The 15,885-nt window shown below is 42.8% G+C and overlaps 1 protein-coding gene across 10 annotated transcripts in view; it reads right to left on the bottom strand.

The window, feature by feature from the left end:
• Positions 1-15,885, bottom strand: part of scn8ab (sodium channel, voltage gated, type VIII, alpha subunit b) — a 119,558-nt gene that overhangs the window by 94,671 nt on the left and 9,002 nt on the right. For 7 of the 10 annotated variants that reach the window (XR_008807373.1, XM_056253908.1, XM_056253911.1 and 4 more), the window contains exons 3-6: positions 12,593-12,710; positions 11,348-11,438; positions 9,159-9,287; positions 549-640 (exon numbers count right to left, since the gene is read on the bottom strand). Coding sequence is in view for 9 of the 10 variants with exons in the window: in XM_056253908.1 (XP_056109883.1) it covers positions 549-640; positions 9,159-9,287; positions 11,348-11,438; positions 12,593-12,710 (430 nt within the window). In the remaining variant the exon portion in view is untranslated. Of the gene's footprint in view, positions 1-212; positions 305-548; positions 641-9,158; positions 9,288-11,347; positions 11,439-12,592; positions 12,711-15,885 lie in introns of all 10 variants that reach the window. The other 3 variants (XM_056253906.1, XM_056253910.1, XM_056253913.1) reach the window with 1 other exon arrangement.

Genomic DNA, 15,885 nt, shown 5'->3' with positions numbered 1-15,885 from the left:
ACTACCATTTTTGATCGTTTGGGTATTAAAACATAAATTGAACATAAATCAAAGAATTCTTCCTGCAGCATCCTCTCGAAAAAGTACAGCAAGTCAAGTAAAAAAAAAAAAAAACTAAGAAAAATAATAACAGTAGTAGTAATACTGGTAATAATAATAGTTTGCATCGGCGTGGGAAGCAGCTCAGCCTTCGTGTTTAAACGCGTTCTCACCTGGTATGACAGAAATAGTTTTGAGAGCTCGTAGAACCCTGAAGGTTCTCAGGGCTGACACATTCCCGAGGTCCACAAACTCTGTTACATATCTGCAACAAGGGAGGATCACACACAGAACAAACACCATGACACAACACACACACACAACACCACAACACGTACGACACACCACTACCACCAGCACCACCACTGAACTGGGAGGAAGACATCACGCAAAGCCTGTCTAACGGGAGAAGAGAGAGAAACGAGCGGAGGAGGAAGGAAGAGACAGGAGTGTGAAAAGAGAGACAGCGAGCGGCGCCCTCTGTTGGCCCTGATTGATGCTGGACTTACCTGGGATCACAGCAACAGTTTTCAAAGCCCTCAGCACCCTGAATGTGCGCAGAGCTGACACATTGCCTAGGTTTACAAACTCTGTAACATACCTGCAGAATGGATCGCAACAAAGTTACCAGAGAGAGAAGAGGATGAGAGGATGGAGAGGAGAAGAGATACAGGATGAAAAAGCAGTGAAGGAAGATGATTTACAAGATAAATTAAGTATAGTAAAAATATATCACATAAAAACAATGTTCCAGGTTCCATGTTTCAACTCAGAAGTACTGTAATTACAAGTTCCCTTTCAGTCACTCACGTTCGACGTAGTCGACGTTACGACTGATTGGAATCACGCTCAACTGCTGTTTTAATAGCATCAAATTTCTGTGTTTGTGTTTGTTGACGGTGGTTAGAGGGCGAAGAAGTGAGTGCTTCACTGTTTCAGTTCGCTGTTACTGTGTTGTGGTCATTCCCCCGTGTGCTCCGGCACTGGTGACGGGTCCCATTTCCTGAAAGAGCAACACAGGTGTGTTTGCGTCTTTTTCAAGATGCCATTCCATCCGTGCGTTTCTGGGTGCGGTAGGGCTCTGTCCCCCTCTGACGGCCACAAGAGCTGCATCACGTGTTTGGGCTTACAGCACGCTGAAGCAGCTCTTGTGGATGACTCATCTTCCAACTGCGGGAATATGACCATCTCAGTGTTGAGATCGAGACTCGCCTTCGTTCGCGAAGGTGGAGTCCCCACTCCCATTCCCCGCTCTAGTGTTTCTTCTGGGCCAACTTCCCAGAAGAAGGCTGGAGTGCCTTGTGGGTTGGGTCATCTGAGGATCACAGTGAGGGGTAATCCGCCCAGCAAAGCCCCGTGGATCCCTCACTCCTCTTTTGCACCGCAGCCGGTGGAGCTCCCTGATGAGTGTGCTGGTTCCTCTGTAGTGGACTGACCAGCCGTTTCATTCGGGACCCCTCCAGAGGACAGGATATTCATCGCAGCATCGGAGAGTGAGCTGGGCTCTGGAGATGACGACTCGGCTGCGCTACCTCCCTCTGGGAGAGTAGCGTTGCTAGAGCCAGATCCAGAGATGGCAGCTATGCTGAAAAGGGCCGCCGAGGCTGGTTCTCAGCCCACCGCTCCAGTACCATTTTTTCCTGAAGTGCATGAGGACCTTAAGAGGCCATGGACGGCACCGGCGGAGGGTTACGAGGCTATCCCTCCAGTGGAGCTATCTGTCTCGATGCAACTGTGTCCGGCGACCGGTACTTTGTGGAAGGGGGATCCTCGTCTCCCCTCTAAGGCCTGTAAGTTTCCGTCCGTCGTTACGGGCAATGCTTACAGAGCCTGTTGGCAAACCGCTTCCTCTCTGCATGCTATGGCATTGCTTCAGGTCCACCAAGCCCAGGCACTCATGAACATGCATGAGGGTAGCCAAGACCGTGAGCTCATGGGTGAGCTTCACACTGCAACCAATCTCGCCCTCCGGGGCATGAAGGTTGCAGCTTGCGTGATTGGTCTGGCGATGTCTACCTTAGTGGTCCAGGAGCGCCATCTCTGGCTCAACCTGGCAGACATGAGGGAAGCGGACAAGGTTCGGTTCCTGGACTCCCCCATATCCCAGGTTGGAAGCAGACGGAGGCCATCCGGCACATCCTGCCCCGGCGGCCCGCTGCTGCCTCCACCCGTCCACCGATGGCAGATCCTCCGCCTGCTCGTCGCAGAGGGCGTCCATCTGACCCCGCTTCGGGCCACCTTCGGGCCTTCCGAGCCGGGTCCCTATCCTCTACCTCGCTGCCCCACCTGGGTACGTTTGTGGTGCCCCTGGTCAAACGTACGCGCTATTCGCTTCACTTCGGTGTTGAGCAAATGTGTCCCTGACAAGTCCGCTCTGCCGTCTCTGACCAGTGAGTCTCCCCTGTTATAGGCTGGAGCCACCTCAGTGACATTCCATATGTTGTACTGCCCGGTAACGTATGTGTAACCTCCACATGTTAGCTCCCTTCGGGCAGGATGTGGCTTCCGCAGCGTATTCCTTCCAATGAAAGGTTAACGCTAGGGCTGACTTCTAATAGTCGAGGATTCGACGATTCGATTCGGAGAGGTCTGATTCGACTATGAACCTCATAGTCGAATTGTAGGCAAGTGTTATGAGGGGTGTGACGTTATTATATAACCGGGAGACCGACGGTTATAGTTGAACACCGTCATTAGAACTCTATAACCGCCAAAACCGTGCTATTAAAATATTTTTTACAAACATTTTTTATCATAGAGAATGTTTAAATACTAATATCATCTTACGAGGGAAACGGAGGCGGAGTTAGTGGTACTTCAGAGGCTGCTACTGCTGGATATGATTCGGGAGAGGTCTTTGTGTGCACCTTTACCGATCAGAGCGCGCGCTGACACGGAGTAAAGCCTTGTTTATACTCGGCGCGTCCGCACGAGCGCGAAGGTGCGGACGGCAAAAAAATGACGCGTTGGGTGCGCAAGACCGGCAAGACCCCATTTCGCTTGGCTGTGTGCAAAGCTTTTTTTGTAACAGCGCGCGCGACGCCGCATCCGAGGATGAACGACAGACTGAATGAACGACAACGACAAAATCTGACCGAGCATGTAGGCCTAGGCTACGTCTCACCGCACCGGCACGCAGTTTGCGCGTCTAAATTGCAAAGTTCATTGCAAAGTTTTTTTGTTAAGGTTTTGTTTACTGTGTGTGATTTATTTAAAACAAAGCACGTTCATTGCAACATTTTTTTTTTGTGTTAAGGATTCATTTAATGGAAAGCACATTCACTTCTAGTTGTTTTGCTGTTCATTTTAAATAAACGTAGAGCGAGTTGTCCTATAACAGACGAACAGTTATTCAACCGAGCGTCTAGCTGCTATCTAAAAAAAAAAAAAAAACAGTTTCGACTATCAGTCGACTACGGCAAAATCTAACGAATCAGATTCGACTATGAAAATCCTTAGTCGAAAACAGCCCTAGTTAACGCTTTCCCAGTGGTCTTGTGGAACAGCAGTGACTTCCCTGGCCTAAGCCCTGTCCTATCTCCGCCTCAATAATGCAGGAGGATCAGGAGGCTTTTGTCTAGGCACTGGAAGGTGACAGCACTAGTGGCGTTTTAATAGGGATCCCAATCAGTCGTAACGTCGACTACGTCGAACGTGAGCGACTGAAAGGGAACGTCTCATTTACGTATGTAACCCTCATTCCCTGAAGGAGGGAACGGAGACGTAGTCCAGACGCCACTATTGCTGGACCACCGCTGACTCTGGGCTCCGCCCGGCTCCTCAGCGAAAAACAACTGGTGCGTGCATCCACTTCCGTATTTTTACCCGCGCTGTGAGGCAATTCTCGCACGCCAATGTGCATTGGCTCGTTTTAACAATACTCGAAGATGACAGGCTCCCTAAGCATGATCTCAATCAGTCGTACTACGTCTCTGTTCTATCCTTCAGGAAACGAGGGTTACATACGTAACCGAGACGTTTTAGACTAGAAAAAAACATTAGCATTTTCGTTGAACTTGCAATTGCAGGTCCAAAACTCTGAAAGATCTCTCACCTGACTTGTCATGCAAAAATAAATTGAAAAAAATACGATTTTTAACATTTTTGAAAGAAGCCTCTTATGCTTACCAAGGCTGCATTTATTTGATAAAAAACATTGTAAAAACTGTAATATTGTAAAATAGTGTTACAATTTAAAATAACTGCTTTCTATTTTAATATACTTTAAGATGTAATGTATTCTCCTGTGATGAAAGCTGAATTTTCAGCATCATTACTCCAGTCTTCAGTGTCACATGATCCTTCAGAAATCCTTCTAATATGCTGATTTGGTGCTCAAAAAACATTTCTTATTATCATCAATGTTGAAAACCAAGATGTAGTACCATTCAATAGTCTGGGGTAAGAAATGTGACAGTAAAGACATTTATAATGTTACAAAAGATATCTATTTTTTTTAAGCAGTTCATTGAACCGTCATTTCATCAAAAAATGCATCACGCTTTCCACAAAAATATTAAGCAGCAGAAACTGTTTTCAACAATGATAATAATAAGAACAATTATTAATAATTTAACACCAATAATAACTGATTATAATTTACAACATATTGAAATAGAAAATGGTTATTTTAAATTGTAATAATATTTCACAATATTATTGTTTTTACTGTATATTAATCAAATAAATGCAACCTTGGTCTGCATAAGAGACTTCTTTTAAAAACAGAAAAACTTATTTTTATTCCATATAGAGGTGGATTAATGTAACGATTAAATTATTTGCAACGCCACACATGGATCCATGGCATTATGAGCATTGCCTTAGAAACCAATTATTTCTGAAGATAAGGACTTGAATGGCTCCAATTACAATCATAGAGTTGCTATCTTGTAATTACAGTAATTTCGACACAATGTGATCCCAGCGTAAGAATTTAAATCTTGTGGCATTTATTCCAGTGTAATGCCTTGCCCATAGACTTGTAATAGCATTACTGTATGGACAGTTTACCTGTTTTTACAAATTGAAGTTGAAATTATTTTCTGTGGTAACTGACAGCATTTTGCAGATACTGTCCATAGAGCTTTCCTTCTATTGAACCCGAGTCAAAGTAAAAACAATCAAACATGAACAATATTCAGATTAACAATATTATAGAATTCATGATACATTTTATACCTGGAAAACAAAAACACGTTTAAATCTTGTTTAAAAATTATTTCATCATATTTCAGAATTTAACTCATTAGGGGCAAGGGTTGTCTTTATAAGATGAAAATGACTGCCCTCCAGAGAAATGGATGAATGCAGATAGGGACAGAAAAGGAGCGATGAACAGACGAATAAAAGTTCAGAAAGAAAGAGAGTATGTAAACACACAGTATATATGTACACACATACACAGAGGTATGAGCACACACATTGTCATCTTTGAGCACTGAACTCCCATCTACCACCTATGAGAGGCAGGACACAAGAGCCTTTGTCTCTCTCACGTAAGACCACAGACACACACTCACTCTTTTGTGCAAGCATGACATCAAGGCTCAAAAGTCATCTTATGGCCTAAATAAAGGTCATGGTATCGATTAATCATTCAATTTCAAACTGTTCCCTTTCAGTCGTTCACGTTCGACGTAGTCGACGTCGACTGAATGGGATCACGCTTAGGGAGTCTGTCATCTTCGAGTACTGTTAAAACGCACATTGCCGGTGGAAGTTCCTCCACCTGCTCGTCAACGAGGGCATCCCCCCGCCGCCGCCACACTTCAAAGAAAGAGCAGTTTCCTCTGTTCCTGGGTCCCAAGAGGGCCAGTCTGGGGGTGCGCGACCCTGTAAAGCCTTGCACCCCTCAGCCCCCTCTTGGTCGCCAGTCGGCAGCTGGGTAAGGTTCGAGGATCCGGTCATCCGCCTTCTCAAGCATCCCCTGCTGTCCCGTGGAGTCAGGTAAGTTGCACCGCACACTCAGACCCTGCTAAACACAGAGATGCATTTTCGAATGCTCCGTCCCCAAGGTTGGTCTGCAGCATTTGACCTGAAGGACATGTACTTCAGATCTCTATCCCTCCGCACAGCAGTACAAAAGTATCAGTACAAAGTCCTACCCTTCGAGTGCTCCATAACCAGTTGGGTCTTCAGATTAACTGGGAAAGAGCAACCTCGCCCACGAGTTGAGGATCTCTTTTCTAGTTTGGAGATGGACTCAGTCCAACACGTCTCTTAAGAAGAGTGTGTGTCCGGTCAGTGCTGTACAGAAGTGAGAAAGGGTCCCACTGAAACTTTTCAGAGGCTCCTGGGGCATATGGCAGACGCAGCTGCACGGCTTCTTCCAAATGAAGCACTGGCTTCACGGCCGAGTCCCGAGGTGGCCGTGGCAGAGCGGCACGCTCCGTGTGACAATGATCCCAGCCTGTCGCCAAACCCTCAGAACGGGATCAGACCTTTCTCCGGGCCAACCGCTCCTAGAACGAGTGTCCACCAACACCGGCTGAGGGGCCACGTACAAAGGGCTTGCAGTAACGGGGGTCTGGGCGGACTCCGACTGCATTGGCATCCATTGCCTCGAGTTGCTTGCAGTTCACCTCGCTTTGAGACACCGCTACTCAGTGAGCATGTACTGGTCTGAAAAGACAACATTGCGACTGTTGCGCTACGCTTCCCTCGCATGTCGCAACTCACCCGCCACCTCCTCCTTCGAGTGAGAAGCTTCTGAGGTCGCTTCATTCCACTTATTCCTTCCGGCCTGCTCAATCAGTCACTTCTGCGAGCACACCCTCTAATGAGGCTTGCTTATGCCAATTAGAAGTGGAACCTATTCGATGAATTGAGTCTTCTCTCCATGAGGAGATCACGAAGGAGTTCGATCACTTTAGTGCTTTCTTTCCTGCAAGATGGGTTGGAGTGAGGGCTGTATCCTCCACCCTCAAAATGTATGGTGCCTCTAGATTGGCGCACATCATGATGCAGTAGGATGCAAATCCGTGGGGAAGCATGACTTGATCGTCAGGTTCCTGAGGGGAGCAAGGAGACTAGAATCCGCCTTGCACCCCCTCTTTACCCTCTTGCGACTTATCTCTGGTGCTTCCACAGACCTCCCTTGAGCCTCTGCAGGCAGTGAGTTAAAAATCCTGTTTTTAAAGAAACAGTTCTCCTGCTTGCTTGGTCTCTACTAGAGGGTAGGGACTTGCTTGCATTTTCGGTCAGCGAATCGTGCCTGGAATTCGGGCCGGCTAACTCTCAGGGTGTCTGAGACCCCGGCCTGGATATGTACCCAAGGTTCCTACCTCTCCCTTAGAATGGGACCAGGTGGTGAGCCTGCAAGCGCTGCCCCGGGGGAGGCAGACCCAGCCCTGGCTTTTTTCTGTCTGTCCGCTCCATTGCGGTTATACGTGCACAGAATGCAAAGCCTTAAGACCTCAGACCAGCTCTTGTCTGTTACGGAGACCAGCAGAAGGGAAGGCTGTTTCCAAGCAGAGGTTGGCCCACTGCATAGTGGCTGCCTTCATCTTGGTGTAAATTCCCAAGATGCACGTGCCCACCTGGGTGGTGAACTCCTCCAAAGTGAGAGTATTGCTCCCTCCTAGGCTTTTACACAGTGTGCCTTGCTGACAGATTTAGTAGAGTTGGGGGCTGGGCAACACCTATCATGTTCGCTAGAAAATTAGACTATGTGTGGAACCGCTGCTTCCCGTGGCAGCGGTTCGAAGTGTCAGTTTGCTGCACCATTCCCCTCCTACGGACTGGATACGTGTGCAATTCTTGCTCCAGTTGAGTTCCCCTTTTGCTGAATACACCCCTTCGGCGTTAGACGTGGCGAGCGTCCGATGCCAGGCCTTTCACCCGTAAGCACTGGTGAAACCAGTGTTAGGCTGGGTCCATATGTTGTGATCCCTACGGCGATCCCATATGTGTATTCTTCCATGGTACGGCTCCCTGTGGCAAGCTCGTGTCTTCCCTCACTGTCTGGTTGAGTCTCCCCGTTATAGGCTGGAGCCACCCCAGTGGCATTCCATATGTTGTACTGCCCGGTCTTCCGCCCAGTCCATATGTGTATTCTCCACAAGTTACCTTCCTAAGGGCAGGATGTGACTTCGGGAGCGTACCTTCCTTCCATCGATAGGTACACTTTCCCAGTGGTCCTGTGGAACAGCTGTGACTTTCCTGGCCTAAGCCCTGTCCCATCTCCGCCTCAAATTGCGGGGGGATCAGGAGGCTTTTGTCTAAGCACTGGAAGGTGGCAGCACTAGTGGCGTTTTCAATGGTGATCCCATTTAGTCGACGTCAACTACATCAAACGTGAACGACTGAAAGGGAACGTCTCAGTTGCGTATGCAACCCTCGTTCCCTGAAGGAGAGAACGGCGATGTAGTCCCTTCGGCACTATTGCTGGACCACCGCTGACTCCGGGCTCATCTCGGCTCCTCAGCGAAAAACAACTGGTGCGTGCATCTACTTCCGTATTTATACCCGCGCGGAGTGTGAGATGCAAATCTCGCACGCCAATGTGCATTGGCTCGCTTTAACAGTACTCGAAGATGACAGGCTCCCTAAGTGTGATCCCATTCAGTCGACGTCGACTACGTCTTCGTTCCCTCCTTCAGGGAACGAGGGTTGCATACGCAACCGAGACGTTCTCACACCTTCACTGTGCAAAAAGTCTATTGTCAGACTGTCAGAATGTTCATGCCTCTTAATACTCAAATAATTTGCATGGTATTGAAATCTTTTAGATGTTTAAGTTGGTCAAAAACTGCCCTACACTCTGTGGAGAAGCTTGCCTTTTTGGGACATGGATGCCAGTGAGAAAGTTCCAGAAAAAGTGTAGAGCCCATTTCAAATCGCTGCAAATAGTATAAGGATGGAACGCTAAAGCTGTTATTTTCTTTTATGTCGGTTTATTTATTTAATGATTTATTTTCTAATAATTTTACTAAATAATATCACCATATTCCTTGAATGCAAAGTTGGGACCAACTGAGCCTCCGCTATAGTCTAAAAGTCAATGCTGCACACAAGAGTGTTATGCACCTGTAATCATTGCATGCAAAATCAGATTTTAAGTGCAACATTTTCGAAATGTTTCATTAATGTTTGAATTACAAAAGGATTATACTTACGCCATAGAGATAACCATGAAATCCAGCCAGTTCCAGGGGTCTCTGAGGAAGGTGAAGCCATCTATACAGAAACCTCGAGCCACAATTTTTGTGAGTGACTCAAAAGTGTAGATTCCTGTGAAGGTGTACCTGACAGAGTGCAATAAAATGAATGCATATAAATAAATCGCATGCTTAGATTTTTTTTATTTTTTAAATTTAATTGATACTTTTCATTATTAAATAAAATATCAGTTTGTTTATAATTAATATTTCTCTCCTTTTTTTTTTAACGGTTCATTACGTAGTGGTGATGTAACGTACGTTATGGTATCTGGTACAGCACAGAGGGCACATGTGATGCTGCCTTAAAATTTAACCTTTAGTGTCTTAGTATAATTAAGAAGATGTCCTATAATGCTGTTTTTATAGGCAGCTTATTAGGTTTTGGAACCAAGCTTATACACTAAGAACTCCCACAAAACTCCATCACCCCCATTTACCCCAAAAATAGACAGCAATTCTAAGGACCGGCCAAATTTCCAAGTGGAGCTCACACTGTCTTCAGCATTTTCTTCCTCCTAGCCAGTCATTAGCCTGTCACTCGGCTAACAATTTAAGCCCAGCTTTACAAGCACTCACACTGGAATGGTTGCTGGTTCAGAGTTTAAATTTATGATCTTTGAACTTCTAACGTTTTTGCTATAACGATGTTATTATTAAATCTCTGCGCATGAATCATAAATAATATTACAGTCACATTTGATGAGGAACATTTGTATAGAATAGAATAGAACATAATAGAATAGAATAGACCTGAGAGCGGGGTTCGATCATGAAAACGATGATCGACATGACTTTAAAGTCGTCTTGAAATCAAAATTAACCCTATTTATTTTGTTAGCGCACATTACTAGTCTTGTGGTGAACGATAAATCAGTAAATTAATACACAGAAAAAAATTGTTTGTCGTGGTAATCTTTAATCAAAATTTGCTTCCGCTCTGGAATGGCGCTCCTTCTTTGATGATGTCAGTTTGACGGCATGGGTTGAATATCCTTAACCACTCCCCTCCAAACGTCAGTCTGCTATGAGCGAAGGATGGAGAGGACGTGCGCTAAAGTAAAACCCTGCCCTCTATTCAATATTCCGTTTCACTTGGAAAAATGTCACAACACTGAAGTAAAGCCAGTTGCAAATTTGGGTTCATGGGGACTTTAAAAATATATATTTCTGTTTTTTTCTGATTGGGGCATTTTTGGCAGTACCTGAAGTCTGCTAGGTTAGCATTAGAACACCAGGCAGTCCAGACTGGTGAAATAAAGTGAAACTATGGATTTGAAAGTGCGCAGTGATGCCTGGAATCACTTTGAACATGAAAATACAGTGAAGTGCAAGATGTGCAGCACCAATCTGCCATATACATAACATTATAATGAGAACACTATTGTAGTAGAATGTCATATATTTGTTGTGCTTTAGTTGCCGGTGTTTCAGCATTGTTTTTATGGGAAGAGTGCATCCACAACGGGAGTTTTACATTCAGAAAGCAAGGTCAAGTTCACATGTGCATTCATGTCCTTTTGTGCAGATGTAAGTTGTAATCTAATTTTTTATGTTGTGTATATCTGATTAATCTCATATAGGATGCGTTGGGTTGAGTTTATTAACCAGTTAGCAAAGCCTTTCAGGTTACCGGTGTTCATTAACTCTTCAGCGTCAGCTCAAACAGCAATGCCCAACATTGTTGACTATGATTGGGTTATTTGAGACAGTCATACTCTTTTTAGATGTTTCTTTTTCAAAAACATTAATTATTTTATTAATAATCCAGCAGTGTTATTTTTTCTCATATGTTTTCAACAGTAAGCCTGTTTTTTCATTAAAGTGGTTTCTCGTCATGGCTTTAAAAACGCGCAGGCAAAGAAAGTAATATTTTCATAGACATATTTTCAGGTCATATTTTTATTTGTCAACATTAATTTTCATGAAAGTGTTTTAATTAAAATATTTTTATTATCGCCATGACAGACCCCCCCCCCCCCCCCCCCCCCCCCCCCCCCCCCCCCCCGAGTACTCGTTTTTGAGACCTATCGGTACTCGAAATGAAAAATTGACAAAAATGCCCATCCCTAGAATAGAATAGAATAGAATAGAATAGAATAGAATAGAATAGAATAGAATAGAATAGAATAGAATAGAATACTTACTCTACTTGTTTGGACCATTCTGGAGGATTGCTGAATGTCATGAAGACACAATTTGTCAAAATTGTACACATGATGATCATGCTGAAAACTGTAAGAAGTAGTTAAGGAAATTCTAAGGTGATGTCATAAATATTGATTAGATATAATAACTATGAAGGAAAAAGGGACATCAATACAAAACCCGAATAATGTCATGATATTATGTAGCAAACTCTGGGGTCAGAGGTCAATTGTTGGTTGAAAACATAGGCAGTTCCTCCTATGAGGACGTAGTATGTTGTTAACCTCCATAATATAATTGATGGCCTTTAAAATCCCCGTCTGTATCACAGCACTATGAGCTTTCATTTGGAACTCTTTTTCTAAGTAACATTAAAAGTCCCCAAAGTTTTTTTTTTTTTGGCTTTTATTATGAATATGTCAGCCTTACTGTTATCTAAGCTAGTGTGCTCCAAATCAATGACAAAATTCACATTTAGAAGATATAAGCATTCAAAACTTACAGTCTCTCACTTCCGCCAATATGGATCAATGATTTTGATGACATCACTCTGCACTTCAGCTTCTCATCAGATTTTCAGGACAATCATATGCTCTCTAGAATCAAAAGCGTCCCGCCCCCTAAATTATAAATAGATGCTGAAGCTGCGGCTAAAATTTGTCACTTGTTCACACATTTACTGTTTTCTACATAGTGAATGGCACATAGTGCACTATATAGGGGATAGGGGACGATTCAGACAGTGAAGTGTAAATAAGCTTTCCATTGGGGCGAATGAAGTCTGGTTTCACGTTAGTGTCACTGCTCCAGTTCAGAGAAAAGATAGTACAGAGTGGATCATATGTGCAAGTCAGCGCAGACCAGAAAACGTATCGGACCCATTTGAATTCTGCACAGAATACAATATTTTAAAGCGATATGGAGATTAGGAGGAGAAACGGTAAGAGATTACCGAGTTCTGGCAGAGCAGTGATATAAACTCAATGCCATTGGCTATTTTTAAAAAGGGGAGGAGCTGTTCGATATGTCAACCCCTGTCTTGTTTCAGTGGAAATTACGTCAACACATTGAATAATGCTGCGTGATTCAAGTCATTTCAGTGGGCCTTTAAGTGAAATAGTTTAAGTGAAAAACCATGTACTGTGATACAGATGAAACCTATAAATCCAATAATGCATGGAATGCAGATCTAAGCACAATCATAATAACATGGACAATGTTTGGAGCACTGAAAAAAGGATATGAGTGTATCAAAATTTTGATCGCTATTCGCCTGAATAGGTTAAAAGGACTAATGATATATAACGAGGGCGTGGCACTGAACCGGAAGATAGTTTTTCCTTTGTTAAGAACTATAAAGGTCTGGGGAGAAAAAGAGAGGAAGATATGTTAGCTACATATATCTGTCTTTATGATGACACAGTCATTCACAAAAAAACAAATACCAAGATGAGAAATTGCAATAAACAACATACTGTATGACAGGTTAACATGACAAGAACTTTGATTTTTTTTTAAATTACAGCTGCATTCAAAATAAACTTGCAAAATATATACAATATCTTAATACACCCACATAACATTTTCTCAAAAACTAAAATAAACAAACAAAAAAAACACATTCATTCTGAATTACATTTAGGTCAAAGGCCATTTCTAAATCAAGCCTTTTAAACTCCAAATAGGGATTTATTTACACAAATTGAGCTAAAACAACCGCAGTGAGCTCTGGCAAAGAGATGGACCTCTTACAGGAACTCAAACTGTAATACTAACGCTAATGCTAACACTGCGATCCATCAGAAGCAGAAGTGCTGACTCCAGACAGTGTGTGTGTGGGACAGGGAAAAGAGAGAGGGAGGGGGAGGGAAGTAAGAAAGGAGGGTGGGTCAAAGCCCTGCAAAGCTCCTTTTATCCTAAATAATGTAAGAAAAAGAGACAGAGAACCTTCATTCAAATCCTCATCACTGAAACCACATGAATCCAGGTCATTCCAAGTGCACACACACATATAGACTTAATGTCAAAGAAGTAAAATTGTGTGTTTACATAATATGTTTATTAATTTATATATTTTTATTAATTTATAATATTTAGTTATTATTCTTGTTTTTTTATTTAATTTAATTTTGTATTCGCCAATGGGGTAAAAAAACCTTATATTTATTCTCAGATATATTATTAGAAAAGTCTTAATATCTTATGTAATTTTAATAATATATATTATTAAAGTCTTATACCTTTTGCATTTTTTCTTCAAATAAATTTCTCACACAAAACACCACTAAAGTCACACATGTTGGGTTCCATATTTTATGGGGACATTACATAGACATAATGATTTTATAGCCTACTGTGCAAACTATATATTCTATCCCCTAACCCTAAATCTACCCATCACAGAAAACCAAAAAATATTGGATAGCCTACTACTGCCATCTTTGTTGGGACATTTTGTCCTCATAACTTAGGGTATACCTGAATACCACACACACACACACACACACACACACACACACACACACACAGTCGAGCGGATGAGAATCTTCCTGAAATCTAATTAGATTAAAAATAGACATCTGTCTGAAGGAGGATAAAATGAACGCCCTAACCTCAGAGTGTCCCTATCTCTCTCTATTTCTCCATCTCCTTTTATTCACTGTATTTGTCTGTGTGTCTGTCTTTAATCATGTCAAATACTACTTAACAAAAGTACTGCTTAACAAAATCATCATTTAAAAGATATAGCGTATGTCAGAGAGAAAACGCTGTGTCGTCCTTCTGAAGACAGCTGTCATTTTGAGGCACAGGATCCCAAAGACTGTCACACTAGCAAAAGCTGCGAACCGCCCAGAAGGCTCCATGTGTTACTGAATACTGAGCACTGGTTTCCCCAGAGTCTCTCTCTCACACACACATACACACACTGCGACAGACTGTGGGCTTCCTCCGCTGGCGGGAGCTCCCACTCTCACAATGCTGCACTCTTCACTGAGGACATAGCTGCAGCTCTCAATATCCTGGCCTAAAAATACATAAGACATTTTTTTAAATCTTTTCTAAATCTTCATATTTATGAGCATCATGTTTATCACAATGTTAAAATGAGTGTGACAAACACATGATTTTCCATCTTAATTTCACAGCAAGTGTCATCAGGCCACAACAGTTTCAACCCAAATAATCCATGATCATAACATTAGTGCCAACTGTGACTCCCTTTGTCCTTGTGTCTATAAAAGACCAGAGATTTTGCAAGATCACACTTTTGCAGATGATAATGTGGATACATATGAGCGTAACTAAAACATGCTACGAAAACACGAAGCTCAAAGTTCACGTACATGTGATCACACACTTATGTCAAAACCTGCATACACACAATGCAGCCTATTGGTCTTTCCTTCTGACAGCCTAAGTGATATGCTGCAAAGCTACTGAAAATTTCATCATCTACAGAGAAGAGAGCCAGAGAGACATGAAGATGTGGACAAGAGCTGAGGGAACTGCTGCGGGGGAGGTGGATGAGGGAGGGAGAGAGAGGGGGAGAAGGGGTGGGGGGGTTCAATAGTGGAAAAAACTGGATATAGCATCACTAGCCGCGTTTCCACTGTCGGGCCAAAAGCGGGCGTGCTAGTGCGTGGCAGGGCCAGTCGCGTTTCCACTGTCACTTCCGGGGCTTGATCGGGCCTCGTCAGGGCTTCCTCGGGGCCAACGGACAGGGTTTTCTGGCCCACCGAATACCTTGGTCCAAAGCGGGCCAGGTCGGGCTAGAGGAGTGGTTACGAACAGAGGCGAAGTTTACCTGAGTCGGGAGATGGCAGCGCCGGATGATTCCACAGGCTATAGCCTACCAGCTAACATCAGAATTAAAGACTTTTAAAATCATTTACCTCAAAACTCACTTTCATGTTTGAATGCCTTCTGTTTGCGATCCGATGTGGATTCTGATCATCGTATAAGGTAGAAATGCAAAAGACTATGCACACTAACCATTACCATAGTAAACATGGTAAATATGAACGCTTGAAGAAATCAGAAATCATAAAGGCTATCACAATCATGTTTTTATTTTTTCTGTCAGTAGCCTACGTCTCGACTCTCGTCTATACCGGACTGTCATAAAATAAAGCAACTTTTTTTGCGGGAGCTTACTCTGTTTCTCTGACTGAAAATATAACTGTATAGCCTATTGGGAGAGAGAGGCTTAACTCCAATAAATAATAATAAAATGAAACACAAAATAAAATAGGGTAATAATACATACAAAATATGGTATAAACAAAATAATCACTAATCATGGTAATAATAAACAATCCATTAAACTATTTACTTATCTAAAATAATAATAATAAAAAATAATAAAATGAAACACAAAATAAAATAGGGTAATAATACAGATACAAAATATGGTATAAACAAAATAATCACTAATCATAGTAATAATAAACAGTTCATTAAACTATTTGCTTATCTTAAAAAAAATGAAACAAAATAAAATAGGGTAATAATACAGATACAATAGATGGTATAAAAA

Source organism: Rhinichthys klamathensis, unplaced genomic scaffold (assembly GCF_029890125.1).
Source record: "Rhinichthys klamathensis goyatoka isolate OS25496 unplaced genomic scaffold, OSU_Roscu_1.1 h1tg000109l_1, whole genome shotgun sequence".
Taxonomy (NCBI): Eukaryota; Metazoa; Chordata; class Actinopteri; order Cypriniformes; family Leuciscidae; genus Rhinichthys; species Rhinichthys klamathensis.
This window is presented reverse-complemented; position numbering and strand designations above follow the sequence as displayed.